At 53.8% G+C, this 24,595-nt stretch overlaps 1 protein-coding gene and 1 long non-coding RNA gene across 4 annotated transcripts in view; one reads left to right on the plus strand and one right to left on the minus strand.

The window, feature by feature from the left end:
* The first annotated feature begins 316 nt into the window (after positions 1-316).
* TKT (transketolase) overlaps positions 317-24,595 on the plus strand; it is a 30,444-nt gene continuing 6,165 nt past the window's right edge. The window contains 6 exon segments of the mRNA NM_001133521.1: positions 317-503; positions 14,065-14,182; positions 15,063-15,176; positions 15,964-16,061; positions 21,217-21,408; positions 23,118-23,236. Coding sequence (NP_001126993.1) covers positions 397-503; positions 14,065-14,182; positions 15,063-15,176; positions 15,964-16,061; positions 21,217-21,408; positions 23,118-23,236 — 748 coding nt within the window. The 5' untranslated portion in view covers positions 317-396.
* The window catches only part of LOC129058575 (uncharacterized), a 38,065-nt gene continuing 36,121 nt past the window's right edge, over positions 22,652-24,595 (minus strand). For 2 of the 3 annotated variants that reach the window (XR_008523752.2, XR_008523750.2), the window contains exon 4: positions 23,234-24,495. This is a non-coding gene — a long non-coding RNA (uncharacterized LOC129058575). Of the gene's footprint in view, positions 24,496-24,595 lie in introns of all 3 variants that reach the window. The other variant, XR_008523751.2, reaches the window with a different exon arrangement.

The following is a 24,595-nucleotide window of genomic DNA, read 5'->3' on the forward strand; positions in this document are numbered from 1 at the left end:
GACAAGTCCACGGAGGACTGTGTGGAGGAGGGAGACTGAGAGGCTTTCGAGTCAGGAGCCCAGACTCGAACCTTGAGTTGCTCGTTGTGATTATTATTGGTGTGTGTGGTTAACTGCTAACCGCGCAGTCCTCAGAGGCCCAGCGCCTAGAGGAGGGGAGCGGCCAGGAGGCGGCCCCAGGCGGGGCGGGGCTGAAGGCCTGGGGTGATCCGAGCCCCGCCTCCTCCCCCTGCCCCGCCTCCTCCCCCTGCCCCGCCTCTCCCATCCCCGCCCCGCCCCGCTCGGCGACTTAACGCGCCCCCGCCGGGCACCCGGCCTCAGCAGCCGCCTGTCGCCGCGGGAGCAGCCGCTATCTCTGTGTGTCCGCGTGTGCGCCCGGTCCCCGCCCGCCGCACCATGGAGGGCTACCACAAGCCTGACCAGCAGAAGCTGCAGGCCCTGAAGGACACGGCCAACCGCCTGCGCATCAGCTCCATCCAGGCCACCACGGCGGCGGGCTCTGGGTGAGTGCGCGGCGCCGGCCGGGGGCGCGGCTCGTGCGGGGCTGGGGGCGTCTGTAGCGGCCAGAGTCGCCGCGGGCTCTGGGTCGCGCTGCGCGATGCCTAGACTAGGAAGGTGGCCCGGGCGCCGTCGGAGGGCGGAGACGCGCGCCTCGCAGGGCCCCGGGCTGCAGGCGGCTTCCGCTGCGCCGCACACTAGCCCTACGCCCGGGCTCGGCCGCTTGGGCCTCTGGTCCTCCGTGCGCCTCAGGCCGGCTCTTCCCCACGCGGATCGCCGGCCGCGCAGCTGCATGGTGGCGCGGGGGATGGGCTTGCGACTCGCCAAGTCCCCTCCAGGGTGATGCCGGGAAGGGCACCATTATTGCTGTTCTAGAGAACGCGGCCCTCTTAACCCTCTCCACCACCTGGCTGTGTGGGCGCCGCCGGGAGTGTTCCCCCTTCCAGATGGGGAAACGGAGGCTCCGAGTTAGTCAGCTACCCAAAGTTACACACAGGGAGATCTAGCATTTGAGCCCCAGCAGTCCGACTCTAGAGAGCCTGTTTTTAATTCCTCTTGCAGGAGACTCGGGGGCCTGGCCTTCTCCCCACCTCAGACTACGCTCCCCCACCCCTGTTCCTGCCACCCTTGGATTGGGTCCGAGTTTGGAGCAGGGGGCTGCTGAGACGCCAGGCAGCGGCGGGGCTGATTGGGGGAAGAGGAGAGGAGGGCGGTGGCACGTGGGTGCAGAACCCTGGGATCAGTTTTGAAAAGGAGGTCTAAGATTTGACCTGGGGCGGGAGGAGGCGGAGGGGAAGGAGACTGAGAAAGCTGAGCGCCGGAAGGACGGAGTTCCAGGGCCCTAGCGCCGGGAGTGAAGTCCTGGGGCAGGGCCAGCCACCAGGTGCTGTATCTCCGAGGCAGGAGCTGGCGTGCCCATGCCCCAAGATCCTTCCCTGGCCAGCCCTTTTGGCCCAGAAGGTGGACAAAGGCAGTTGCTGATCCCAAGGAGCCTCCTCTGTAGCGGAGACCGGGGTAATTAATGAGGGCCACCCTGCATGCAGCTGGAGGTGACCAGTGGAGTGGGTGAGGGGGTCAGCCAGTGAATTACTTCAGAGCCTGCTTCCCGCTTTGTAAAGCGGGGACAGTAATGGCACTTACTACGCTGGGTGGTTTCAAGGACTCCAGTGCTCTACTTGGAGGCTGCTTTGAGGCCACAGTGCCAGCAGTGCGCCGGGCTCATGACAGGGTTGTGAGGGTTGCGTGGTGGATGATTTCTCGGGACCTTCCCAAACAAGCTCTATGTTTCAGACAGACAAGATTCTGGCTTCTGGCCAATTTCATTCAGGATATATTATTAAGAAGTAAATCTGTTCACCTTTCTGGGTGGATACGCATTCACCCTTTGTGCCTTTAAGACACCCTGTTCTCAGAAGGGATTAGATGTCTTTCAAAGCCCTTCCCCCACCCACTGCCTTGCACACTTTGGACCTGTTAGCTCTCCTGGGTTTGTGTCAGTCTTACCACTTACGTAGGGTATCCCCTGCCTGGGCAGGGACCTGGCTTACTCTCAGCTCCTCCTTCGCCAGCCTGGCACACGGTAGCTCTGCAGGCCTTGTGTTGCTTGTTTGGTACTGTTGGACCTGCTACCTTTGGCCGTTTCAGGGGGTCTGAGGTCTTGCTGGAGAGAGGCAGCAATTAGCCAACGAAGTCGTATTGCACAACTGAGCATCTTTCAGGGCTAGATAAAACATGCAGATGTTTACAGGGTTCCTGAGCTGCCAAGTAGGTATCTGGTATGACACAGCATCATCATTCGTTGCATCCTGAGAATAACCCTGTGAGATAGATTGTGTTGTATTCACATTTTATAGACGGGGACACTGAGGCTAGTGTGTTAAGTTACTTGCCCAAGTTGGTAATTGGTGGCCATTCCATACTGTCTGGTTGGGGCTCATGCTGTCAGGAATGCTTCTTGGCAGGGCATGGTGGTTCATGCCTGTAATCACAGCACTTTCGGAGGCCGAGGTGGGAGGATTGCTTGAGCCCAGGAGTTCCAGACCAACCTGGGCAACACAGTTGAGACCCCATAGCTTAAAGAAAAAAAAATTTTTTTTTTTTTTGAGATGGAGTCTTGCTCTATCGCCCAGGCTAGAGTGCAGCGGCACGATCTTGGCTCACTGCAACCTCTGCCTCCTGGGTTCAAGTGATTCTCCTGCCCTAGCCTCCTGAGTGGCTGGGACTACAGGCATCCACCACCACACCAGCTAATTTTTGTATTTTTAGTAGAGACGGGGTTTCACCATCTTGGCCAGGCTGGTCTCTTGACCTCAGGTGATCCACCCACCTTGGCCTCGCGAAGTGCTGGGATTACGGGCATGAGCCACAGCCCCTGGCCAAACATTTTTTTTTAATTGGCTAGGTGTGGTGATGTGTACCTGTAGTCCCAGCTACATAGGAGGCTGAGGCAGAGGATCACTTGAGCCCAGGAGGTTGAGGCTGTAGTGAGCCTTGAACATGCCACACACTGACAGAGCGAGACCATGTCTCAAAAGAAAGAAAGAAAAGCCAAGAAAAGAAAAATAGTTGGGCATGGTGTTACATGGCTGTAATGCCAGCACTTTGGGAGGCCAAGGCAGGAGGTTCGCTTGAGGCCAGGAGTTCAAGACCAGCCTGGGTAACATTAGCAAGACCCTGTCTCCAAAAATAAATAATGGTTCGGCCAGGCGCAGTGGCTCATCCCTGTAATCCCAGCACTTTGGGAGGCGTAGGTGAGTGGATCACCTGAAGGTCAGGAGATCGAGACCAGCTTGGCCAACATGGTGAAACCCTGTCCCTACTAAAAATACAAAAAATTAGCTGGACATGGTGGCGGGCGCCTGTAATCCCAGCTACCCAGGAGGCTGAGGCAGGAGAATCACTTGAACCCGGGAGGCAGAGGTTGCAGTGAGCTGAGATTGCACCATTGCACTCCGGCCTGGGCAACAAAAGTGAAACTTCTTCTCAAAAAAAAAAAAAAGAATGCCCCTTGGGCAAGTGGTCTGTGCCAGGCTGGAGAATGGTGAAAAAGGTGAAAGGGAAGGCCAGGTGCAGCCTTGGTGGATATTGGTCAGTTTGAAAGGCACTTGGAGAGAAATAAGATTTACAAATGTAGGGTGCTCCAAAAGAGTGGAATGTCAAATGGGTCTCCTAGTTCTTTGTTAGGCAAAGTCTGATTTCCTCACCGCCTTTACCCCTCCGGAAACATACTGTGGTGACTGAGAGTTACACCATGTTTACATTGTAATGTCTTGGAGGGGGAAGCTCACTGAACTTAAAAAGTATCCATTTGCAAAAGAAAAAAAGGATATGTAAAATACAGTAACTGTGTGTGTGTGTGTATGTGTTTAAAATATGCAAAAAAGTAGGGAAAACTTATTTTTCAGAAGGAAATAACATTGCTATGCAACCCATATTTTCAAAGGTGTGTGCCAAGAGTATGTGTGTGTTTGCACCCAAAAGCTAATGAAGGAAGACTTGAGACACAGGTAGTCTTCTGTTTCTGGTCCCCAGATGTTTATCTTGAGGCCCACTGTTCCCTCTCTGCAATGAGGCATAGAGTGAAGGCTCAGTCCGGAAGCCCTGGCCCAATCTGGACTGTAGTCACAGCTAAAGTGACAGTTTGTCAGAATGTCCCCTTTTCTGGGGGAGCTCACAGGACTTCGATCCAGTCCTTTTTCTTTTGAGACGGAGTTTCACTCTTGTTGCCCAGGCTGGAGTGCAATGGTGCGATCTTGGCTCACCACAACCTCCGCCTCCCAGGTTCAAGCAATTCTCCTGCCTCAGCCTCCCAAGTAGCTGGGATTACAGGCATGCACCACCACGCCTGGCTAATTTTGTATTTTTAGTAGAGACGGGGTTTCTCCATGTTGAGGTTGGTCTCGAACTCCTGACCTCAGGTGATCCGCCCGCCTTGGCCTCCCAAAGTGCTGGGATTATAGGCGTGAGCCACCGCTCCTGGCCCCTTTTCCTTTTTTCATTTTTTCTTTTTTTTTTTTTTTAAGACAGGGTCTTGCTCTGTCACCCACCAGGTCTGGAGTACAGAGGCACAGTCATGGCTCCCTGCAGTCTTGCTAGGCTATAGCGATCCTGCCTCACCCTCCTGGGTAGCTGGGACCACAGGCATGTGCTACCATGTCTAGCTTTGGTCCAATCTTTTGCTGGCCACTTACTGAGAGGATTCGTACATTCTGTCATGAAGACCCAGGCTCGTTTCTCGATAGCTTTCCCATTCCTGTACCATTGCTGACCCGTGTGCAGTGAACCTCACCAGGCCCGGGAAGCAGGGACACTGGCCTCTGTCAGGAGTTGGGCCTGGAGGTGAAGGGACAGACTTCACAGAAGGCTCTTTGTTGAGGCAGCACCCACAGTGGCTAGAGCTTCGCTGGGGTCATCTCCTTCCACGGGCTGAAGGAATTATGGCAAGGGTCCAGCTCATCCTGGCTTTAAAAAAACAAAACCGCAATGGCCTTGTCAGAAGTGGCCTGGATGCTGAGGCTGGTGGCAAAGATTTCTCAGTTCTCATCAGGGCCAGAGTGTGGTGTTATCCAAACAGTACAAGTGTCATCTGAGAACTCCATCACAGTCAGGCCTGATTCAAAAGGGAAGGTGGTCTGTGCTTTCACCAAGTCCCCCCAGGGTTTCCGACCCACAGCTTTGGGGAGGGTAATGTCTGGCCAGTCCTGGCTGGTGGACACAGGAGATGAGTCTAACCCTGGCTCTGTTCCTAGTGGCTGTGCCTTTGTCAGAAAGGCTCTTCCGGCCAGGTGCGGTGGCTCACGCCTGTAATCACAGCACTTTGGGAGGCCAGGGTGGGAGGACTCCTTGAGCCTGGGAGTTCAGGACCAAACTGGGCAACATAGTGAGACCTCATCTCTACAAAAAAAAAGAAAGACCTGTGCATGTGCCTGTAGTCCCAGCTACTTGGGAGGCTGAGGTGTGAGGATCACTTGAGCCCAGGAGTTCAAGGCTGCAGTGAGCTATGATCATGGCTCTGCACTCCAGCCTGGGCAACAGCGAAACCCTGGCTCTTAAAAAAACAAAACAAAACAAAACAAAAAACCTTTCTATCTCAGGGTCTCAGTTGCCCAGGCTGGAATGCTGTGGCGTGATCTCTGCTCACTGCAGCCTGCGCCTCCTGGGCTCAAATGATGCCCTCATCTCAGCCTTACAAGTAGCTGGGACCACAGGCATGAGCCACCATGCCTTGGCTAATTTTTGTATTTTTTGTAGAGTTGAGGTTTTGCCATTTTGCCCAGGCTGGTCTCAAACTCCTGGGCTTAAGCGAGCCACCTGCCTCGGCCTCCCTAGAGTACTGGGATTACAGGCCATTTTCTCCATCTTGAAAGGAGAGGTTCATGGATAGGTGGTTTCAAACTGCGTGCCTCAGGAGTAGGACTGGGGATGGAATGAGTGGGCTCCAGGGTCCCACCGCCCGCTGTTGATTTTACATCCTGGTGCTCTCTGTGCCCTTGAAGTGGCTGGGATTGTATCCCAGTTTACCCAGCTCTGACATTGAGGTGCTTTGGCTGAAGGCTTGAGGGCCTCCTGGGGTCTCTGGCCCCATGTGGCCCCGCCTCTCTGGGCCTGTTTCTGTTTTTGGGCTGCCTCAGGACCCACCCTGGCCCTGACTGAGGCAAGAGCATGGCCGTTGAGATTGCCCCAGCAGCAGCATTTCCCCACTCAGTGTGAAGACACTGGCCGCCCTGGGGTGGCTTGGTTCTCTGCCCGAGTGACCTCTCCTCTGCAGGGCTGGTGGTCGGTGTTTTAAGAAACTGGAAGTGAAGTACAGCACCTGGTTAGGATCTGGCTGAGACTTTCTTGTGGCTTCCTATGGACTCTAACTGATGTCTGGCCCCTGTTGTGGCTCTGACCCCTCAACATTCATTATCTCTTGAGGCAGGCTTGTTGTCACTGTTGCCTAGTTCCACAAAATCAGGAACTCCCTTGTTGCCACAGACCAGTTTGCCCTGGGTGCTGGGGACACCCCTAGAGGTCAGGGACCTGCACAGAGCTGGGTCCTCAGGAAGGATCTGCTCCTGCCCTGAATGGAGAGGCAAGGTAGGGGAGAGAGGATGTGCTGGGAGCTGGGGTGAGCCCACCTGCAGATGGGGGTTGCTCAGAAGTCAGTTGCATTTGTGCACTGGGTGGAATCTCCGAGGACTACGCAGCTGGAAGGGAAGTGTGGACGCCCAAGAGCTTCCTCTACTGAGCTCTCCTAGCACCTTTTTCTTCCATTTATTTGTTTGTTTGACAGAGTCTCGCTCTGTCACCCAGGCTGGAGTGCAGTGGGGCGGTGATCTTGGCTCACTGCAACCTCCACCTCCCAGGTTGCAGCGATTCTCTGCCTCAGTCTCCCAAGTAGCTGGGATTACAGGTGTATGCCACCACTGCCCAGCTAATTTTTGCATTTTCAGTAGGGACGGGGTTTCACCATGTTGGCCAGGCTGGTCTCGAATTCCTGACCTCAGGTGATCCTCCCGCCAGCCTTGGCCTCCCAAAGTGTTGGGATTACAGGCGTGAGCCACCGCTCCAGGCCCTTTTTCTTTTAAAAACAAATTTTTAGGCCAGGTGTGATGGCTCACACCTGTAATCCCAGCACTTTGGGAGGCCAAGGTGGGTGGATCATTTGAGGTCAGGAGTTCAAGACCAGCCCAGCCAACATGGTAAAACCCTGTCTCTACTAAAAAATACAAAAAAGAGTCGGGCATGGTAGCAGGCACCTGTAATCCCAGCTACTCGGGAGGTTGAGGCATGAGAATCGCTTGAACCCGGGAGGCGGAGGTTGCAGTGAGCCAAGATTACACCACTGCACTCCAGCCTGGGTGACAGAGTGAGAACTTGTCTCAAATAAATAAATAAATAAATAAATAAACAAACAAACAAATTTCTAGCAGCTTGATTAAGGTATAATTGGCATATCATAACATTGTAAGTGATTTTAATGAATTTGCAGAGATTTACTACAAAAATTTACCACATCTCCTAAAAGATCTCTTCTGGACATTTGCTGTCACTCCCCATTTCCACCCCCAGTCCTGGGCAACCACTAATCTAATTTTCTGTCTCTAAATTTAACTCTTCTAGACATTTCATATAAATGCAATTATACAGAATGAGTTCTTTTGGGTCTGGCCTCTTAGCATAATTTTTAGAGGGTCATCCATGTTGTAACATGAATCAGTATTTTGTTCCTTTTTTTGGGGGTGGGGGGCAGGGTCTCCACTGTGTCCCCAAGCTGGAATGCAATGGCGCAGTCATGGCGCACTGCAGCCTCAACCTCCCAGGATCAAGCAGTCTTCCCACCTCAGCCTCCTAAGTAGCTGGGAGGCACTCACCACCATACACAGCTAATTTTAAAAATTATTTGTAGAGACAGGGTATGTTGCTGAGCCTGGTCTCAAATTCTGGGCTCAAGTCATCTTCCTGCCTTGGCCTCTCAAAGTGCTGGAATTAACAGGCATGAGCCACCACGCCCAGCCCTTCATTTCTTTTTATGGCTGAATATTCCGTTGTGTGGACATAGTGCATTTTGTTTATCCATTCATCAGTTTTTCTTAGCAGTTTGCTCTTATCCTAGCTCTGCTGCTGGCAGGCTGTGTGACTTTAGGCAAGTCACTTACTTTCTGTGGACCTTAGTGGCCCCATCCTCCGAATGAAGCATAGTATAATATTTACTGAGCAATTGCTAATTTCTATGCACGGTGCCACGTTCTGTACATACACACTACATCATTCAGTCAGATTCTTCTTTTACCTCAGTTTTATAGTGAGGAAACTGAGGCTCAGAGAGGTTACAGCCCCAAGGTTACTAGGATACATCATGTATTCATTTGTGTACTCAGTTTGTGCCTGGTACTGTTCAAGCCTGCGGATACAACAGTGAAAGGCCCAAAGCTCTGTCCTCAAGGAGCTTGTATTGCAGTAAGGTAGACAGGCAATAACCACCTAATGGCAGGTGGCAAGCATGAGTGAGGGGAAGAAGAGCTATTTTAGATAGTGTGGTCAGGGAGGGCTTCTTGGAGGAGGTGACATGGGGCAGAGATCTGAAGAAACAACCTGAGGTCTGGAGCCAGAGGTTCTTTCCAGGCAAAAGCCAGCTCAGGTAGTTCAGGGCACAGGAAGAGCAAGAACTGCTTCTGATGTTCAGTTCCACCCTGACATCCTGGGATTCTCTCCTGAGTATTTTTTTTTTTTTTTTTTTTTGAGGTGGAGTCTATTGCCTAGGCTGGAGTACAGTGGTGCGATCTCGGCTCACTGCAGCCTCTGCCTCCCAGGTTCAAGCAATTCTCCTGCCTTAGCCTTCCATGTAAAGTAGCTGAGACTAGTGGCCTGCACCACCACACCCAGCTAATTTTTGTGTTTTTAGTAGAGATGGGGTTTTGCCATGTTGGCCAGGCCGGTCTTGAACTCCTGACCTCAGGTGCCTCAGGTGAGCCACCGCCCCTGGCCTCTTCTAAATTTTTTTTTTTTTTTTTTGAGGCTGAGTTTCACTCTTGTCTCCCAGGCTGGAGTGCAATGGTGAGATCTCGGCTCACTGCAACCTCTGCCTCCCAGGTTCAAGCGATTCTCCTGCCTCAGTCTCCCGAGTAGCTGGGATTACAGGCACTCACCACCATGCCCAGCTAATTATTGTATTTTTAGTAGAGACGGGGTTTCACCTTGTTGGCCAAGCTGGTCTCAAACCCCTGACCTCAGGTGATCCACCTGTCTCTGTCTCCCAAAGTGCTGGGATTATAGGCGTGAGCCACCTGAATATTAAAAAAAAAAAAAGTATATGCATAAAGAAGAAGATAAATGATATATACTCCTGTCTTAAATAATGAACCTGTGTGTAGCTACTCCCAGGATTAAGAACTAGTACATTACAGTGATTTTTGGAACTACAGTGGGTCCCTCCACCCTCATCTTCCCTTCCCCTGAGAAAGAACTATACCCTGAATTTTTTGTTTGTTATCATTCTGTTGTTTTCCTTTTTTTTTTGAGATGGAGTTTCGCTCTCGTTGTCCAGGCTGGAGTGCAATGGCGCCATCTCGGCTCACTTCAACCTCCGCCTCCTGGGTTCAAACAATTCTCCTGTCTCAGCCTCCCGAGTAGCTGGGATTACAGGCATGCGCCACCATGCCTGGCTAATTTTGTATTTTTAGTAGAGATGGGGTTTCTCTGTGTTGGTCAAGCTGGTCTCAAACTCATGACCTCAGGTGATCCGCCCGCCTTGGCCTCCCAAAGTGCTGGGATTACAGGCTTGAGCCACCGTGCCTGGCCTGTTTTCCTTGTAGTATATACAAAAAGACTTGTACATAAATCAATATGGTCTTCTTTGTTAAACAGATCCTTCTGCACTGTGCTTTTTTCACACTATATTTGGGAGAGAATATTGATACGGGATTTGTGAAGTGTAGCTCACTCATTCTTACTGCTGTATAGTATCCCATTATATTAATATATTCCAGTTAACCTCATCTGTTGATAGACATATAAGTGAGTTCCAGGTCTTGCAATTGCAAACAATGCGGGGCAGCCCTGTTTGTGTTTCCTTGGTTTTTTTTCTTTTCTTTTTTTTTTTCCTGAGATGGAGTCTTACTCTGTCACCGAGTCTGGAGTGCAATGGCGCAATCTTGGTTCACTGCAACTTCTGCCTCCTGGGTTCAAGTGGTTCTCCTGCCTCAGCTTCCCAAGTAGCTGAGATTACAGGTGCCTGCCACCATGCCTAGCTAATTTTTGTGTTTGTAGTAGATACAGGGTTTCACCATGTTGGCCAGGTTGGTCTCGAACTCCTGACCTCAGTTGATCCACCCACCTCAGCCTCCCAGAGCACTGGAATTACAAGTGTGAGCCACTGTGCCTGGCCTGTTTGTGTTTCCTGTAGAATGTGTGGAACATGTGTGTACATTTCACTGTATGTTCCTACTGGTGAAGTTGCTGGGAGTTAAGGAATATGCATCTTCGGCTACTGATCTGGTTTATTTTTAATGCTTAAAAGATTACTTAGGTTCTCTATTTCTTCTTGAGTCAGTTTTGGTAAATTATTGTCATTATTATTATTATGTTTTAGACAGAGTCTCACTCTGTTGCCCAGGCTGGAGTGCAGTGGCATGATCTCGGCTCATTGCAACCCATGCCTCCCGGATTCAAGCTATTCTCCTGCCTCAGCCTCCCAAGTAGCTGGGATTATAGGCATGTGCCACCACGCCCGGCTAATTTTTGTATATTTAGTAGAGACGGGGTTTCACCATGTTGGCAAGGCTGGTCCTTGAGCCGCTGACCTCAGGTGATCTGCCTGCCTTGGCCTCCCAAAGTGCTGGAATTACAAGTGTGAGCCACCGCACCCAACCTGACATCCATTATCTCTTGAAGGAGCCCACCCGGAGGGTGAGGGAGCCTCTCTGGCCTTTTCTTGCATAGAAACCTGTGAGCAGGTGTAGTGAGCACTAAAGCGATGACAGATTCTCCTGGCCAGGGGACATCTGGAAGAATATGTGTTGTCCTGGAGGGGAGTGGAGAGGGGGCTTTTTTTTTTTTTTTTTTTTGAGATGGAGTTTTACTCTTGTTGCCCAGGCTGGAGTGCAATGGTGCAATCTCGGCTCACTGCAACCTCTGGCTCCCAGGTTCGAGTGATTCTCCTGCCTCAGCCTCCCGAGTAGCTGGGATTACAGGCGTCCACCACCACACCTGGCTAATTTTTTGGTATTTTTAGTAGAGATGGGGTTTTACCATATTGGCCAGGCTCGTCTTGAACTCCTGACCTCAGGTGATCCGCCCGCCTTGACCTCCCAAAATGCTGGGATTACAGGCATGAGCCACCGCCCCCAGCCTGGAGGGGGCTTTAAGGGACTTTTTTTGGGTCTAGCTCTAAGCTTTCCACACCACCGTCACAGGTTGAACTAATTGGGGTTGTAAGTGGACTGTTTTGGTCAAGGCAGGGTTTGTTAGTTTGTTTTTTTTTTTTTTTTTGAACAAACTGTCAAGTGTGCTTGTTAGCCCTGTTTATCACAGTCAGGGTATACAGTAAGTACCCTGTAGCCCCTCCACCATGCTCCTCACCCCATCTCTCGCCAGTGTTCACCCAGAGTTGTCACACACAGCACCACGGGATGGGGCTTCCACCTGCAGTTGTGCAGGCAGTCTGGAATGGCAGGAAAAACTCTGGCCCTGAGGAGGCCACAGGCTTAAATGTATGCCTTTGGCCCCAAAGGCCCTCTAGTAAGTTGAGCTTGAAAGTAACTGTCTCCTGTGTGCTCAGTGCTTTACAGTGTGCAGAGCCCGGTCTCAATCCTTGGTTTATTTCTCCGCTCTTGCCTGCCTGTGGCCAGCAGGAGTGGGTGGTGTCACCATCCCTGCCTGTAGATAAGAGCTGCAGGTGCTGAGAGGGTTGGCAGTGGTGGCGGCTGCTAGAGACCTGGGTACTGTGTGTGCGTTATCTCACTGTGTCTCCCAGACACTCTCCCAAGTGAAGAAGCTGAGCCCCGGGTTGACGAAGCACTTGCTGAAGTCACGAAGCCCAAGTGGCACAGCTCACCTCCCCAACCCAGGACGCTCTGCCGAGGGAGAGCCCCAAAAGCTCTGGGGAGGAGCACGGGGACACCTGGCTCCTAAGCGTTCTTCTTTTGTGCATGTTTACTTGGTAGAAGTGAAGAGAGTGGCCGCAGCAGGCTGGATGCAGCCTTTGGAAGGAATGAAAGGCTGCAGGCCTAGCAAGGAAGGCTTAAGATCAGCTGCATGTTCTACTTCTCTCCCTTGGTCACCTCGCAGCTGACCTTCCTCTCTCCATGTCTACTCTATCTGGGCCTGGGTGTGCCTCTGTCACACGCAGAAAGAGCCTGTGCCACACCATTTCTCCCTGGAACCCCTTCTGGTGGCCAGTGGGACTGTCACCCCGGAGTGTCAAGGTGGATGGGACAGGTGGAGCCCTGCACTTACCGTCCTTATTCTTCCCCGAAACACTTTGGCCCAGTGTCCACCCACATCCTTCTCCCACCAAGGATCCCTCCTAATGGGACCATGGCTTTAGAAACAGGACCCCTCAGGGCCGGGGCTGCCCTTGGAGGTGGGAAGGACGAGAGGTCAGCCTGACTGGGGTGGCCTCCAGTTGAAGCTGGCACTGGGAGCGTGGGATTAGGGTCCCTGCCAGGCAGAAAAGGGTTTCTCGTTTACCATGTCCTCACCTCCCTCTTTCAGGTGTAGTGTCTTTTCCCATGACCGGGAGTTCATAGAAATAGTTAAGTATAAGATGATCGTGTGCGAGAATGTTGGTACTAAACCAGCATGGACAGTTTTCTGGATTTCTCTACTACTAACTTGTCTGCACTGAGCGTGACTCACCCCTAACCCGGTGGGAGCGCTGGCTGGAGGGGGCGGGAGGCTGGCGGCGTGAGCTCCAGATGGTGCATGTGCCCTTGGGCTTGGCATGGGGCGTGTCTTTGTGTGAAGGACCTCTGGGAGCAGCAAGAGGGCTGAGCTGAGCTGCATGTGGAGGGGCCCTCCCTGGAGGCCTGTGTCCTGAGGCTGAACTTTTAACAAAACCCTGGGACCAGAGGGCTTCAGGGCTGACCAGGAGCTGCAGCGCTTCCTGCTGGGAAGCAGGAAGCAATAGAAGGTTTACACTTTCTATTGCTCAGTAGCCGCTCAGTGATTAAAACAAGTCTAAAAAGCCAAGGGGACTCCGTGGCCCCACCACTCTCAGGCTGGAAGGCAGGTTCTTGCTTTGTCAGCCCTTCCTCAGCCCTTGTCCATAGGTAGAAGGGGTGTTTATTAATACATGATTGTAGCCTTGTAGAAGATGAGATTGTGTGTCTTGCTTTGAAAATTCTACACAAAAGCCTGTTTCCTAGTTGCTACAGCAGCCCTCAAACTGCCCATTTCTAAAGCTTTCAAGTAGCCCAGTGATGCAATTGGAAAGCCCAAGGCCCAGTTTTTCAGGCTACCACACCCCATGCGTGGAGGCTGCTGGGAAGTCTGTGGTAACTCCATGAGCCTCAGTCCCTTCCTCCCTGCCCCGTGGGCTCAGAGGCCCAGCACCCCTGGGTGCTGAGAGGACAGGGTGCCCTTCACAAGTGGGCAGTGTCCGGGCAGTCCTGTCAGGATGTGGGGTCAGTCATAGGAATGCCAGCGCCCCTCGGCTGCTGCGTCCTTAGACTCCTGGGGGCCACTAGGTGAGAACTGGGTTCTACCCGACAGCAGCTGCCCCCAGCCGCGGTGCTAGCCTTGGGCTGAGTCTTCTGTGCTAGATCTCTCCTGGGCTCCTCCTTCCTTCTTACTCAAGTCCAACCCCAGATATTTTCAGTTGCCGTGATTCTGAGGATCTGGTGCCCCTGGAAATGTGCAACAGTCCCCAGCACCCACTAGCTGGCCCAGGCCCCAAACTGCCAGGAGTGGCTTTCTTGAGACCATGTGTCACCCTCCCAGGGAACAAGAGCTCGTGGCTGTCTGATAAGCCAGGCCTGTGTGACTCCTCGGGACATGCACCCCCAGGTCCCTGTACAGCTGAGCACGATAGCTCAGGAATGCAGGGCCATGATGCCTGTGTCTGTCTTCTCTCCTGGGCCACAGCCACCCCACGTCATGCTGCAGCGCCGCAGAGATCATGGCTGTCCTCTTTTTCCACACCATGCGCTACAAGTCCCAGGACCCCCGGAACCCGCACAATGACCGCTTTGTGCTCTCCAAGGTAAGAGCCCAGCTGCCCACTGCCAGCCACACCTTGCCTGGGACTAGGGTCACACAGGCCCTGGAATGGTGAGTGGTCTTTGAGGAGGCCGGGCTGGGCCCACCTTTCCCAGGTGCTTTCTCCCTGCTCGTCCCGGCCTCTCCCTCAGTGTCCTGCTCTGTGCTGACCCAGCTGGCTAAGGACTACAGGAGTGAATTGATGGGTTGCTCTGCCATGGAACCCAGGTACATGAACAACGCTTTAACCCAAGGAAATGGATTAGGGGACTACAGAAACATCTGTTGTGTTTTCTGCCTAGTCTGGGTGTTGACAGGCAGGACTGGCATCTCGGTCTGGGTTGTGGCTCCCTGCCTGCTCTGTCTGCGTTGTGCCAGCGCTCCCGAGACCACGGCTTGCCCCCTCAGGGGTGGTGGTGTACTGTAGCAGGGTTTTGGATGGGGACCCCCTGACCCCCCCCTTCTGGGTGGAATCACAGCCACAGATCCCTGAAATCCACCTGTGCTCAGGCCTGCCTCTGTGGCGTTTGGTCTCTCAGTCAGGCTTTAGAGCTTAGAAGTCTGTCCAAGTTGTTCCCATGCCACAAACCAGGGATTAGGGCAGCCGGCTGCCTGCTGGGGTTTTGGCTTCGTCCAGCCTCACAGCTGTGCCCCCTGCACCTGTCTTAGTGCCTGCCTGGCCTTGGCAGTGGGAACTTTGGGCTGAAAACCAAGAGGCTGAAGAGGGCTGAAAGGGGAGAAGTGGACTTTACTTGCTTCCTCCCCTGAAATGGATGCTGCAGTTGGCCAGCTCGGCCGGGCCCCGGGGGTCAGTGTGCAGTAGGCATAGCCTGAAGTAGAACCACTCCCCACTTGACCTCACCCCACCGTCCATCTCCTGGCAGGGCCATGCAGCTCCCATCCTGTATGCGGTCTGGGCTGAAGCTGGCTTCCTGCCCGAGGCGGAGCTGCTGAACCTGAGGAAGATCAGCTCCGACTTGGACGGGCACCCGGTCCCGGTAAGTGCTCCTGCCAGAGCCTCTCATGCCTCTGCCTCCACTTCCTGTTTCCCAGGCATGTGGGACGGGGGTAGGGGGTGCCCACTGAGAAGCCAAAGGTATTGAAAGGCGGAGGAGGGCATTGAGATGAGGAAGGAAAGAAGCAGGTGTTTTGGGGACACATATTCACCCCAAGCTGGTGCCAAAGGGGAAGGCCTTCTGAGGCCTCAGCCAGGGTGCTCTGGGATGACTTCAGGGAAGGCCTCTCCCCAAGCCACCCTTCTGCACTGGGCCTCCTTAGCTAGGTAGCTACAGCTCGGGAAGAGAGGGCACTCGATAAGGGAGTGGCTGCAGGATGGTGGCGAAACCCTGGGGAAGGGACCCAGTTTGTTCCTTGGGGTGCCAACTGGCATCCCTGCAAACGTTAAGACTTCATGGATTACCACAAAAACTGTCACATGGTCTGGGTCCCCACGAGGGCCAAATGTTCTATGTCAATTTTTTCATGATTCTCTCTCTCCCAGCACTTTGTGAAGTGGGTGATGTGGGAACTGAAGCTCACAGAGGTTCAGTCCCTTGCCTGAGGCCTGAGGCCACATAGCTGGCTAATGGGCAGGGCTGGGATTTGAACCTATAACTATAATTAGTTCATTAGGAGAAGAAGTCACATGCTAGGTGGAGGCCACCCTGGGGCCTGACCTTCTGCAGGGGAGGGGCTCGCTGGGCTGGGTGGGAGTGTGGCTCCCCAGGCGGGTGAGACCAGGATCCCTTCTCCTCTCAGATTAATTGTGGCCTTCTGTTATGACAGAAACAAGCTTTCACGGATGTGGCCACTGGCTCCCTGGGCCAGGGCCTCGGGGCCGCTTGTGGGATGGCCTACACCGGCAAATACTTCGACAAGGCCAGGTAACACACCTGCTCCCCACCCCCAACCTGGGTAGTTTTGGGGAGTGGTCCTTGGGTGACCCACCCTTTACCGTCGCCCCCAGACTCTTCCTCTTTCCTGGTTAGGGCAGAGTAATACATAGGCGTGGCCTCTTTTGCTCTTTAAACATCCGCTATGGCTGGTGCCATGACCGGCCCCCTTTACAAATGAGGAAACACTCAGGAGTTAAGGGACCTGCCCTGGGCCCCTCAGTAGTGACTGGCAGGGCCGGGTTTGCACAGAGTGCGTGCTCCCAATCATGTGCTCTTTAGCCAGAGTGCTTAGGCTGAGGACTTCCTGTTTTGCCCCCAGCCCTGTGCCCAGACCCTAGAAGTCTCAGAAAGACCCACCCCCAGGCCCTTGTCTGACTAGGCACCAGGACCCCAGGCCTGAGCCACTTGCCTTTATCTTGGTAAAGGGGAGGGTTGTATGTTCTGAGGGGTTCTGGGATACCTGTAAGCCACCTCCTATCAGCAGGGAAGAAACAAACATTTGAGAGATTGAGCCTTCAGAGGGTGGGTGATGAGCCTGACCAGAAAGGTATGCTGCTCCAGCGCCCACCAGGTGATTTGTAGGAGCGGCCCCCCACGGCCTCCAAGGAAGGTTCTAGCCATAAGTTTGTCTGCGGTGGTCAGATATGGCCTGGGAGGATGAGGTTGTAAACTGTTAAGAATAATGGCCGGGTGAGGGAAGGATTGCTTGAGGCCAGGAGTTCAGACTAGCCTAGGCAACAGAGCAAGACTCTCTACAAAAAATACAAAACTTAGCCAGGCATGGTGGTGCACACCTGTAGTCCCAGCTACATAGGAGGCTGAGGTGGGAGGCTCACTTGAGCCTAGGGCTTCAAGATTATAGCTATACATGATTGAGCCACTGCACCCTAGCCTGGGCTACAGAGCGAGACTCTGCCTCTTTAAAAAAAAAAAAAAAATTTTTTTTTTTAAAAGAATAATCACTGTATTAGTCTGTTTTCACACTCCTGATAAAGGCATACCTGAGTCTGGGGAAGAGAAAGAGGTCTAATGGACTTACAGTTCCACATGGCTAGGGAGGCCTCACAATCATGGTGAAAGGTAAGGAGGAGCAAGTCACATCTTATGTGAAAGGCAGCAGGCAAAGAGAGAGTTTGTGCAGGGAAACTCCCGTTTTTAAAACCATCAGATCTTGTGAGACTTATTCACCATCACGAGAACAGCATGGGAAAGATCTGTCCCCATGATTCAGTTATCTCCTGCTGGGCCCCTCCCACAACCAGTGGGAATTACGGGAGCTACAAGGTAAGATTTTGGTGGGGACCCAGAGCCTAACCATGTCAATCACTCATCAGAAGGGTTCCTTTGCCCTTTGGGGGCTAGGCCCTGTGCTCAGTGCTCATGTGCTGTATTGGGTTCCACCTTTAAAAGCCCCCTGTGAGTTGGGTAGTGGTGTGAGAACCATGACCCGTCTGGCAGGTGAGGAAGCTGAGGCAAGATGCTGGCCTAGGCCATCCAGTTGGTGGTGGAGGTACCGAGGCTGCTCTTGGAGAGGCTGAGGGCACCACAGGAGCTCGGGGAGTCCTGTGGGCGGGAAGCCTCCTAGAGGAGGAAGGCCAGTGGGGTCAGCCCGCAGGGTGGGAGAAGGGCCCAGCTCTGCAGCTGGTGGCATCTCCACTGCCCTGTCCTCCACCCCTGCAGCAGAAGTGCCATAGTGGGGTTCGGGATGACTGTGGGTCCTTGAAGGACAGGAGGCTGCAGGGGGCACCTTCTGTGTGCAGGCCCTTCCCCAGGACTGGCTCTCCAAGGAGGCCTCACAGTCTCTTCCAGACCCCCTCAGGCCAGTGTCACCTGACCACAGTTTGCTTTCAGTCCCTGGCTGAGCCTTGGGGCAAGCTTGGCTACACCCAGAAGTGATTCACCATGAAGTGAAGAGAGAGAGACACACAAAGAATGAGATGCATGTTTAAGAGCATTTTATTTGGCAGAGAACCAGAGATGTGAGTTAATTATTCCCTACAGTTGCTGGAAATAATTCCCTGTGAAGGGGCATTTCCTGACCCTAACATAATGGAACAAGTCAGTGTAGGGAGAAGGAGTTTAGCTGGGTTCCCAGAAGCCAGGGTGGCTTGGGGCCAGGGTTGCCTGGAGCCTAGGCCCCCGAATGTACCTGGGGGAAGGGGCCAGGGCCTCCAGGGATTATCATGTCAGGCCAGGCACCCGGAGGTAGCGTCTTGATAGAGCAAACTGGTCTCTGCTCACTGTTTCTCCCTGCCCTCCTGTTTAGAAAGTACAGAATGATATTAAGAAATGAACGTTTTCCTTGTTTTTTTATTTTTATGTTTTCTGAGATGGAGTCTCGCTCTGTCACCCAGGCTGGAGTGCAGTGGTACGATCTCAGCCCACTGCAACCTCCGCCTCCCGGGTTCAAGTGATTCTCCTCCTGCCTCAGCCTCCCAAGTAGCTGGGACTACAGGTACGTGCCACCACGCCTGGCTAATTTTTTGTATTTTTAGTAGAGACGGGCTTTCACCGTGTTAGCCAAGATGGTCTCAATCTCCTGACCTTGTGATCTGCCCACCTCGGCCTCCCAAAGTGCTGGGATTACAGGCGTGAGCCACCGCACCCAACCAACGTTTTCCTTATTCTTAACACACTGCCTTCCACCCCCAATTTAAATCTAATGATGTATTTTGTCCATGTTATCATGAGAAAAGCTTACAAATCTGTAATCCCAGTGTGTGTGTGTGTGTGTGTGTATAATATAAAACCTAGTATTACACTTTAAACCAAGCCTTCTATCATGAGCTTTTTCTCATGACATTAACGTGGAGAGCTGGTTTTTTTTTTTTTTTTTGAGATGGAGTCTTGCTCTGTCGCCCAGGCTGGAGTGCAGTGGTGCCACCTTAGCTCACTGCAACCTCCGCCTCCTGGGTTCAAGTAATTCTCCTGCCTCAGCTTCCTGAGTAGCTGGGATTACAGGCGTGCACTACCACACTCAGCTAATTTTTATATATTTAGTAGAGACGGGGTTTCATGACGTTGGCCAGGATGGTCGGTCTCAAACTCCTGACCTCAGGTCATCTGCCCACTTCAGCCTCCCAGAGTGCTGGGATTACAGGCGTGAGCCACTGCACCCATCCTAAGAGCTGGTTTTAATGATCACATAATGTTCTGTTTTATGGAGATGCTATAATCCATCTAGCCAGTCCTCTGTTGTTGGACACGTAAGGTAGTTTCCAAATCGTTCTGCAACAAATGTCCACCTTCTGTTTAGGGTCCCCTCTCTTCAAATTAGTTCATGAATGGATGTTTGCAGCCCCCCACCCCTAACTAACAGCTCAGGCAATACCAAGCCTCAGGGTTAGCCCAGGCTCCTGTAGGCCCCTTCCCTGTTCACAACCCCTTCCTTGGCATCTCCTCGGGACCTCAGCACGCCCTCTGACCTGAGCCTGATGGCCCTGTAGGGCTTAGCCTTGTCCCTAGTCTTGAAGCCAAAGCTGTGCTGGGCCTCCAGTGCTAACCCCGGTTCGATTTCCCTGGAAGTGGGTGTGGGCTTGGGGTGGCAGCCAGTTGGCTTCCCTGGAATCCCTTTCTGGGAAGTCGAGTTGGCTTCTCTGGCTCAGCCCCATCATGTGGCCCCTTTCTGGAGCTGCTGTGCCAGACCAGAGCCCCTCCAGGGTCTCTGGGCCCCCTCAAAACCTACAGGGGAAAGAGGAGGCAAGGCTGGGACAGGATAGGGCCTCTGAAGTGTGGGCCTGAGGCTTTGTCCTTCTGGCCATGGTACCCCACAGGGGCACCACCTCCTGTGGTGGAGGCCACAGAAGAGCAGCACAAGGCAGGAGAGGCTGCAGGGAGTGCTCCCGGCCTGCTGGCATGTGGAAGTGCTGAGTCATGCTGACAGCTCCGTGGCTGGCGGTCCCAGCCTCTTCCTGCTGCCCCAGCCTCTTCCTGCTGCCCCTGCCTTGGCCCTGCAGCAGGGAGGCCTGGAGGCTTGGACTGCTGAGCATGCAGCCGGGTTGAGGGCCTTTTCCTGCAGGAGCAGGAGGGCAGCCGTGTCCCCTCTGAGCCCAACCAGGCACCAGCCTCATTTCCTGGGGCTACACAGCTAGACACTGGGCAGGGTAAGGGGAGGTCCCCAAGTCCTACCACTCCTCACCCTACACCCTACATGCATGCCTACACGGCAAGGAGCGGACAGTCTAGGCTACAGTCAGACCTGCGTTTGAATCCTGACTCAGCAACTTCCTGACAGCGCGACCTTCAGACAAGTCCTGTGTCTGTTGCTGCCGTCCCTCTGCTACCCCCATCCCCTCACGTCTCCCAGGCTGGGCTCAGAGTCCCTGAACTGGTCTCCCTTCCTCTAGCCTCACGCCCTCGCCTACACTCCCCAGGGGCCTGGGAACGTTCTGTTTGCTGGGTAATTTATCCCAAGTTCAGTGTTCTTTTTAACATGTCTCACTGTCTTGAAAAGATCACAGTTGCCTGTGTTGAGGGGAGGAGAGGGCCCCTGTGGTAGAGAAAGGGCCAGGTGCAGCTTCAGTCTTGGGGTCAAGAGCCAGTCTTGGAAGCTTGGGAAGAGCCTGTCCCACGAAGCGCCTGGTCCTCAAGGGCCCTCTGCTCCGTCCTCCCCGAGCCCTCTTGCTCCAGGGTGTTGCCTGGAGTACCTCAGGCCTCCATGGCCCACCTCCCTCCTCCGGCCAGAAGCAGAGCTTGGTTCCCAAGGTTCCCCTTTCCCACTGGCCCACCCAGCCAGTCCTAAGGCCTCCTCCAACCTCTGGTTCACAGCGGGGTCCGTCCCCTGCAGCAGGTGGCTCAAACCTATTCACCCACCCTTCCTCACTGTCCTCTCGTTCCAACAACCCCTATTTTTCTAGATCTTATTAGCCAGATCCCTGTTGTCCTAGACCTCTGTTTCTTAACAACCAGTACTTCCTCCTGAGCTCCTGATGGCTTCCTTCATGGCCATCTTCTCTTGGGGTGTGGCTTGTGGTAGGCTGCAAGGACCTGGTGACACTTGCCCCTTGAGTGTAAATGCCGTCTGTTCTGCATATCCACGCGTGGCTGCTCCTTTACCCAGAGTGCAGGCTCCTTGGATGGGTGGGGGTGGGAGGCAGCTGGGTCCAGGTGAGAGGGACTGGCCTGACTCACTCTCTGTCCACAGCTACCGAGTCTATTGCTTGCTGGGAGACGGGGAGCTGTCAGAGGGCTCCGTATGGGAGGCCATGGCCTTTGCCAGCATCTATAAGCTGGACAACCTCGTGGCCATTCTAGACATCAATCGCCTGGGCCAGAGTGACCCGGCCCCGCTGCAGCACCAGATGGACATCTACCAGAAGCGGTGCGAGGCCTTCGGGTATGTACGAGGCTGTGGTCTGAGTGTGGTCACAGCACGGAGAGTAGTCTGTGATTGCAGCTTTGCAGTTGCAGGTGCAGGAGCTGAAGCTGGGACCTTAAGCACCATCTAAAGGTCCTTTTCTTTAGCATTTGACTCACAATTTCAAACTCTAGGCATTTGGACTTAGTGGCTCAGGATATGTGGGTCAGGCCGAGTTTTAAGTGAGTTTCCTTGTTTTCGTGGTTGTGGCATGGTGGCTCTTGGAGCTTCCACACACCATCTCACGTCGGCACACTTTGTTCTTAAGGAGGGTTCTTGAGGGATGGGGGCTCGCTTGGTAAAGCTAAAGGACATATAGCTGCGGAGAGGTTTGAACCTCAGTTTGGTGGCCACGTCCTGTGCCCAGCCCCACCCAGCTTGGGGAGGAGGAACAGGCTCCTGGTGAAATGGGAGATAGGGTTTCCAGATCCCCCCCTTCGGCCTTGATTGGTTACGAATTCAGGGTCAAAGGGCACAAAGCAGGGAGGTCAGTCTACATGGGTGTCAGCCAGAGGGGTCCCCACCTCAAAGCCTCCACCGGTGTCCCCAAACACAAGCTGCTCTGCACAGGGGCCCAGTGTTGGCTGAGGAGGCTGTAGAGGGGAGGGATCAGGGCAGGCGCCATGCAAGGCTTTGAGACTCAGGTCAGGCCTCCAGGGCTGCGTTTTGCAGATGAACCCATGCCTGTGACTACACTAAGTAACAGGATGCTTGGGGTTACCTTGCAGTAGCACAGCAGACGCAGGCCTGTATTCCCTGATGACTGACCTCAGAAAGGGAGAGGAGGAAGGGAGGAAATAATCTCTGTTGGACAGGCGAGGAACCTGAGCCACAGGGTCTCACCCCACAGGCCTCCCCAAGACCACATCTATCTGGGGACTCAGAGTACAACCCCAGCAGCACCCCCAGGACCTGTGTCCATAACCTCGTGACTCAAGCCAGATTCCTGAAGTCCTGGCTCCACTGCTAACTTGCTTTGTGGTGTGGGTCATGTTACTTACTCACTCCACCTTCAGTGTCTTGGTTGATTTGTCTGTAAAATGGGGCCACTCAGCACCCAAGCATGGCATGGTGAGGCTTCAGTGGGCTAATATGGGTAGTGGTTGGCATGGCACTCAGTTTGAGAAGTGCTATTTTTATTCTTATTATATCAAAAAGAGTCCCCAAAAGGATAGCTTTTCAAGAGAAACGGTGCTCTGCCCCAGCTCCTTCCTGTATATTTGACAACATGGTTTATTTCAAAAACATTTCCAGCACCACATCCAGCATCTGTGGAGTGATCAAATGTGTTCCCCAAATAAAAATTGGGCCAAAAAATTCATCAAGAATCTAATAGCAGACAGATTCCAAACCCAGTGTGCTGACCCTAGAACAGCTTTCAGTAGGAAATGAGCAGGTCAGGAATGAAAGAGACAATAAAGGAACTGAGCTCTGGATTACTTAGGAGGAGGAGGAAAACCTGTTCAGAGGCAAACAAAAGGAAGTAAAATAATGTGAAAAAGAAAAGGATTTAAAAAACCCAAACTGGAAACAGGAATGTTGCAAGCTTTCTACTACTCCAGCTGAGGCTGCAGTTGTAGGGTGGAGCCTGGGCAGACCCCCAGATGCCAAGGCAGACCTTTCCCTGGGAGGCTCCTTGGTGCTGTGGCCCCTGGGAATTGCCCCTTACTCTCTGCCCCCGTCCCCAGTTGGCATGCCGTCATCGTGGATGGACACAGCGTGGAGGAGCTGTGCAAGGCCTTTGGCCAGGCCAAGCACCAGCCAACAGCCATCATTGCCAAGACCTTCAAGGGCCGAGGGATCACGGGTCAGTATGCACAAGTCGCCCTCCCCACCTTCACCCCTGGCCCGGACCCTGTGGCTACATAGCTCTGACCCTCACATCCAGGGAAACACCAGCCCTTGCTGCTCACTGAGTGCACCAGGCTCCAGGGAAGGGGAGCGGGAGACGCTGTGACTCAGTGACCCTTGTGGCTGAGCCAGGATTTGAACTCAGATCTGTCTGGCCTCTGCCGGTGGGGGCATGTACAGGCAGGAGGAGAGGAGGGACTTGGAGGGTCTGTGGGTGAGAGGAAGGTCGTGGAGTGAGGCAGCCCCCGTGCCCCGCCCTGGCTGGTGCCTTTCAGAGCTGCAGCTCTGTGTGCTCTGCCAGCTCCGGCCACGTGCTCCAGCTGAAGGGCCAACACAGAGCCAGGCAGGGCCCGGAGAGAACTGTTCCCTCCACGAGGTGAGTGGGGTACTCCTCAAGCAATGGCAGATGCTGAGCAAGGCCTGTGTGGGCCAAGAGGCTTGGGGGGTTTGGAACCTGGGTTCTGCCCCAGGCCGGAGAATGAGGCAGGTGTAAGTCACTCCCCGGCACCCAGGTGTGGGCTCCAGATTCCTAGGCCTAGGATGGCCTCACCCATTTTAAAGATGGGAAAATGAGGCTACAAGTGGTCAGGGACTTGCCCGGGGACAGAGGAAGTCTATGGCACGAGGGGGGCTGATCCCAGGGCCTGGGTCGGCTTCCCTGCCAAATGCCCCTGGCTGCCCACCTGCCTCCTCTCAGGGGTTGTGGCTTGTTCTGCCCATGTAGACTCAGGTATATGAGGACGTTCTGAGTGGGCGTTTGGCAGTGCTGGGAGGTGTCTGGGAGGGGGTGGATGTCGAGGAAAGGGCTCTGGGATATTGTCATGGCTTTGGTGCTGCTGCCTGGCACTGCCCTCAGGTGTTAATACTGGGCAGGATGTGGACCACTTGCAGCTTCTGGGGGGCTCCTGCTAGTCTTTGGGGCTGCTGGGTGCTACCTGGGAGTTCAGTCTGTTCTTGGCTCTGGCCAGACTCTAGTGACTACTGAGGTGACCTCCAGGGAGAGGGATATTCAGCCTTGCTGGCCCCACACAACAAGGTGCCATGGGGTGGGCATGCCTAGGTGCTTATAGACCCCTCTGCTGCTCACAGATGCATCGGGTGATCCTGGAGGCCCTGTTCTGGGCCTTGGGTTCCCCTTCTGATGGCCAGGGTCCCTTCCAACCCAGTCGACAAACTGAGTATTTCTGCAGCAGACACCTCCACTTGTGTGTGACCCTGCGGGCGGGGTTGCGGGGAGGAAGAGAATGGACACATTGGTGAAGGGATGGGGCAGCAGGCCCAGAAACACACACCTGCCCACGTCTGGCCCCTCCTT

The sequence above is a fragment of the Pongo abelii genome, chromosome 2 (genome assembly GCF_028885655.2).
Source record: "Pongo abelii isolate AG06213 chromosome 2, NHGRI_mPonAbe1-v2.0_pri, whole genome shotgun sequence".
NCBI lineage: Eukaryota > Metazoa > Chordata > Mammalia > Primates > Hominidae > Pongo > Pongo abelii.